General features: G+C 30.3%; 1 protein-coding gene across 1 annotated transcript; it reads left to right on the top strand.

The window, feature by feature from the left end:
• Positions 1 to 253: 253 nt before the first annotated feature.
• Positions 254 to 3145, top strand: LOC110940074 ((-)-beta-pinene synthase, chloroplastic). The gene is made up of 7 exons (XM_022181631.2): positions 254 to 502; positions 857 to 1139; positions 1222 to 1597; positions 1878 to 2096; positions 2172 to 2310; positions 2382 to 2630; positions 2801 to 3145. The coding sequence occupies exons 1-7, from the start codon at positions 293 to 295 to the stop codon at positions 3095 to 3097; spliced, it is 1773 nt and encodes a 590-aa protein (XP_022037323.1). The 5' UTR covers positions 254 to 292; the 3' UTR covers positions 3098 to 3145.
• Positions 3146 to 6331: the final 3186 nt, after the last annotated feature.

Here is a 6331-nt window from a genome sequence, read left to right as displayed (position 1 = left end):
TAAAATTACTATTCATCGTCCATCACTAACAATATATATATATAAAATATAAAATATAATATAATATAATATAATGCTTTTGGGTTGATTTTTTTAGTATATGCATATATTCGCATATATCAGGAAAATAATGAAAATATTATAAAAGTATTTTAGATCATGCATTTCATGCATAATATATTATGTATGTATTTCAAGGGTATGTTCCCTTACGCAACCCACTTAACCTCTATATATTTGAGTTTGTGGCTTTTAAAAACCATCAACAAACAAACAATAATCTTTTGCAATCATGGCTTCAGTATGGGCATTTTGTTCTCCATTCCTCTTTTCGAACACTTCTTCGAGTAGAAAAAATATTGTTGCCTGTGAAAAGCTATTAATTCATAAAAACAAAGTTATGGATGTGCCTACCACGGCAACCTCAGTTAGAAGATCAGGAAGTTATCCTCCTTCAATATGGTCATATGATCATATTCAGTCCCTCACTAGCAAATATACAGTATGCTTGTTAACCTTTTAGCCATTTTATTTTTTAACTTTCATGTATTAATAATCTGTTGAGAAAACAACTACGTCAACATACAAGGACCAAAGGGGCCTTTGCCCTAGCGGTATCAAAGTGTGTGTAATATAGTGTCCCTTCCTATGTAGTTGGGGGTTGGAGTCGTGTGATGCTTGACAATATTATAAAATTAAGAGTAGATATAATCCCTGTTAAAAAAATTAACATACGAGATTACAAGGAATTTTTTAAAAAATAATGTACGACTATATAGCGATAATGAAAAGGAGGAGAATCTTGGTACGAACCAAACAATATATAATATGCATAATTGTTGTTAATTATGTGTAGGGAGAGAAGCACATGCCAAGATTGCAGACACTAAAAGAAGCAGTGAGGACCATGATTTATAAAGATAATGAAAAGGAGGAGAATCCGCTGAAGTTGCTCAACCTGGTTGATGATTTGCAGAGACTCGGCATATCTTATCATTTTGAGAATGAAATAAGCAATGTCTTAAGAAATATATACTACAACTTCTATGAAACTCCTGAAAAGTGGACTAAATTGGATTTAAATCTTAAATCCCTTGGGTTTAGAGTCTTGAGACAACATGGATATCATGTCCCTCAAGGTAATGTCTTAATTTATCTCGTATTTTGATTTACAATTTTGAAATATTGAACATTAGTATTGTTTTTGATTGTGTCGAATAGAGATATTTGAAGACATTCTGGATGATACCGGTAACTTCAAGGGACACTTGCAAAAGGATATCATCGGTATGCTAAACTTGTATGAAGCTTCTTATGTTTCAGTAGAGGATGAAGATATATTAGACGATGCTCGAGATTTCACGACTAAACATTTGAAAGAAAGTTTAAAAAACATTGCTGATGAACATTTGTCATCGTTAATAAGTCACGCGTTAGATATTCCACTTCAATGGATGGTTCCACGAGTGGAGGCAAAGTGGTTTATTGAAGCGTATGAAAAACGAACTGACATGAACCCAACATTGCTCGAGCTTGCCAAACTGGACTTTAATATGTTGCAAGCGATTCACCTAGAAGATTTAAAACACACGTCAAGGTACATATGCAAATTTTATATCAACAAATTAAACTAATCATGACATGAGTGCATTTGCATAAACTGATCATGATATAGCCGATAAGAATATGTAGATGGTGTTAGCGATATATATTTACTCTAATTCAATAGAATAATAATTAGAGTTTATTGTAATTTACTCTTTTATAACTAGTAGATATGATTTGATTACTTTTTCTATTTAATTATCCTTATTGTATTCTAATATATAGTTGATCTATTATACACAAATCCTCATGGGTTCTTCATATTTCTACAGATGGTGGAAAAAAACAAGCTGGGATTCAAAGCTGCCCTTTCTTCGAGACCGGTTGGTGGAGAATTTCCTCTGGACGATTGGTACCAACTCCCTACCACAGTTTAGTCCTCTAAGGAGAATGCTAGCACAGGTTTTCGCTATGATTACTTCTATCGATGACGTCTACGATGTGTATGGTACTTTGGAAGAAGTTGAGCAATTTACTGCGGCTGTCGGCAGGTAAACCCTGTCGAATGTCACATTTATTAATTAGTGTTGCACAAATATAATGTCTTGAGATCTTCCAATGTGTAGATGGGATATCAACTCTATTGAAGAGCTCCCCGAGTATATGAAGATATGTTTTGTTGGATTGTATAACTCAATAAACGAGATCGCATATTATACATTGACAGAAACAGGGTTCTTCAACCTTCCGCACTTAACAAGAGCGGTAACTAAATCCTCTTCATTAACTAATGTTCTAATTCTCCAATCTAGATTATCATATTTAAAACATTGCAGTGGGAAGGATTGTGCAAGGCATACCTAAAAGAAGCTCAGTGGTACCACAGTGGATACAAGCCAACACTTGAAGAGTACTTGGAAAATGCTTATATGTCAATATCACTTCCTTTAATGCTCAAGCATATTAGTCTTGTAACATCAGTTACTCCAACCGAAGAACTCCTGCATTCCATGGAAAGAGCGGAGAACAGCATTCGCTACTCAGCGATAATCCTTCGGCTTGCTGATGACTTGGGGACATACACGGTAATTATTTCATCCAGCGTATTGGTTATTTAAAAGTTGCACTCCTTATTGGATTTTTTAAAAAGTTGCACACAAAAAAGGCAATGGTATAGCAATACGAATTAACATTAGTTTTCTTCAACAAAAAAAATATAAAATGTGGTTAACCAGTGACTTATTTCTAATTGAAGGACGAAATGAAAAGAGGTGATACGCCAAAATCAGTTCAGTGTTACATGAATGAGACTGGTGCAAGTGAAGAGGAAGCTAGAATGTATGTGAAAACGTTAATACTTAACACATGGAAGAAACTTAACAAAGAAAGATCGAGTGTAATTAACTCTCAGTTTTTAAAGGAGGTTATCGAATGTGGAACAAACTTGGGTCGAATGGCACAATTCATGTACCATGAAGCAGACGGACATGGTCATCGTCCAGATGTCACAAAATCTCATGTATTATCATTACTAGTCAATCCAATGACATAATACTACAGCATATGAACTTGTCATATATGTGAGGTGGAGTTTAATATATATAATATGATTCCAAATCATATCCCACTTTATGGTTTGGAAAAATCTATATATCATATTGAGCGTATAATATAATTGTATTAAGTTGCAAGTTCTAATTCGTAAAATACATGCAATGCTTGTGAGAATTAATGCGATTGTTTTTTTTTTTTTTTTGGTGACTGGGGCCTTAATTTTAAAAATATCAACTTTAACTTAATAAAATAACCCACATGTTGACTACTCATCCATTAAAAAATGTTCTTCCCATAGAGTTGAGTGTGACATGTTATTTTATTTGAGCATGACATGTTATTTTATTTGGGAAAATCCGGTTAGAACAAAATGAGAAAATCGAATTTAAAAGTTGTGACAAAATATAACTAATCTAGTGTGGTGTTGTTCAAGGTAAAAGTAATGAGTGTTAGCTAGAAAATGATGTTGTTTATCGTTAGCTCAATCGAGCTCATCACACGTTACTTGCACAATATATAGGACCACAACAATTGTACATGTTGATTAATGATGTTGTTTATCGTTAGCTCAATCGAGCTCAAATGGTATTTCCTTATAAATGTTCTTCTATTTAGATTGTCAATATTATTCTACATCTTTATAATTTTAATATGATATTTGATGACTTGATTGTATTATGTGATGGACCAACATGCTTAAGATACAACATATGACAAACACTGCAAATATCATATGATCGTATAGAGTCATCGATATAATTTTAGTTTATTTCACACAGAATTTTTTTGTCGCAAATTTGTAGCAAAGGCCAATTTGCTACAAATAAGCTTGTCATAAATTTAGCTAATGACATAACATACGACAACATTGCAAATATCATATGATCCTACAGAGTCATATGTTAATAATACGCCTGTTTCGATTGCAAAATTCATATCGATTTTGTTTGAAATTCAAAATATTTGTTGCATTTGTAAAAGAAAATAGCTTTTTTTAACTACCACGTTCTTTACTGATTTGTTGTAATTTTCTATAATAAATTATTTTAAAACTTCAGATAATTTGTGTCATTCTTCTCTTAAAAGTTATACCACAAAAGTCATTCTTCTCTTAAAAGTTATACCTCAAAAGTCAATATAGTAGGTATGTTTTTATGAGTTAAGTTCACGTATAAAGTGACTTATCGTACAAAACGTACAAAATGTATGAAAAAAGCATAAAAAAATGTGTTAGTATTTTCGTAATTATTTGCTCGTAGGGTAATCATCATAATTACTAAATAATCTTGTAGGGTAATTTTGTAAAATGTGTTTGAGGGTAATTATCAAAATTACTCTACAAGTGAATCAAAATTACTTTACTAGTTTATCAAACAACATACAATTCAAAATTCGCTTACAAGATCATTTGTAGAGTAATTATGATACTCTACAAAATCACCTTACAAGATCAAAATTAGCTTACAAGATCATTTGTAGAGTAATTATGACACTCTACAAAATTACCCTAAAAAAGATCAAAATTACCCTACAAGATAGTTTTACAAAATTACCCTACAATATCAAAATTACCCGAGAAGATCATTTGTAAAGTAATTTTGATAATTACGAAAATACCGTTACGTTTTTTTAGCAAAACCTTCGATTCGTACATTTTCTACGTTGAAGATATTTTTATTTAATCTTTTGTCACGTTTTTATATCAACAAATTATCTAAAATATATCGTTGCAATGAAACTTTAAAAAACACAAAAAAAGAAAGACCTAAAAACAATTAAGAAAAAACAAAAATATTGTACGTCTTTAATGATAATTAAAAAAACAAATAATAATTTAGTTTTATTCTTGTTATTAAAAAAGGAAAAACAAATGAAAATTGAATTGCTATAAATGAAGAGGAGTATAGGCCAATATTGGATGTTTTGATTAGTAACAAAAAGACAACTTCTACCTAGTAATTTTCATTTTACCCCTAAGTGTATGACCACATCTTTTTCTCTATTGTAGCAAGGAGTTATGTTTTAATATATAACATAAACCTTTTATTGAAGGCCTTTGTCTCTATTATAGCAAGGAGTTATGTTTTAATATATAACTAGAATTTTTCCCATTGCGTATTGCAGCGTAGAATTCGTATTCGTTTCGTTATTTACCGTTATCGTATCGGTAATCGCTTTAGCTTATATACTGCAACCATCAAAATGATTATGGTATTTGAATCGTAATGTTATATTAGATATTATAATACCTTATATTATATTACTTAAATACGTCATGTCTAGATACCACAAAATTGCGATATCGGATGCTAATGTTCTTGGCATAATATAACTTCGTTTCTATTGGCAAAATACAAAAAATCATCTATATTTAATGGTTATCATAAATAAAATAAGCATGTCAAAACGTTATATTCGAAATGTATAAGATGCAATATTTTTTTACTAAAATAACGAAAAAGGTAAACGCCTCATTTAAAAAAAAAAGACTAAACCATGATGTAGCTTTGATGACATGTATAGTTATGTTTTGATCAATTATATTTTACTATTCATAGCTCTGTTTTGAGTAAAATTTATATCTATGCACAGAAAAAATAAACACGTGATAATGACATACTCGCAATTTTATAAAATATCTTATCTTAAAAACCATTAACGGAAGTTAGAATATGTTCAAAAGTAATTATAACGAAAAAATAATAAAATTAAAAACAAAAGCTACTAACATTTTTATATATTTATGAATTACATATTACATTTTCTTTGCAAATATGTTAATAATTAAATATATGCAGCTAACGTAAATTTACATGCTATAAATATTATCTATTGGTTATGAAAACAACATGTACACACAAATCGTTTGGATGCCATCATAAATTTTAATGCCATTCGCAAAAATGAATTAAAAGTGAAGGCTTTGTTTCTATTTAAAGTTTTCTAGGACATTTTTACCTTTTACTAAACAAAAATAACTTGTTTGTACTTGATGACATTGATGTAAATAAATTTGAAGTAAAGGATTTTGTTTGTACTTTAGCTTAAAAAATATCTAGATTTTATGTTGTTAAAATAGAAAAAGAAAAGCTTATAGTTTCAAAAATAAAAAGAAAAAACTTCCTGTAGCTAATGTAATGTTATTTATAATATAACTAGGGTTTCTCACGTGAGTTGCGGCGGAGAATCTTGGTACGAACCAAACATTAAAGACCACTACGAAGCTGCACAA

This window comes from Helianthus annuus, chromosome 5, assembly GCF_002127325.2.
Source record: "Helianthus annuus cultivar XRQ/B chromosome 5, HanXRQr2.0-SUNRISE, whole genome shotgun sequence".
Lineage (NCBI taxonomy): Eukaryota > Viridiplantae > Streptophyta > Magnoliopsida > Asterales > Asteraceae > Helianthus > Helianthus annuus.
Note: the sequence above shows the minus strand (reverse complement) of the source record. Positions and strands in the feature narration are given on the sequence as shown.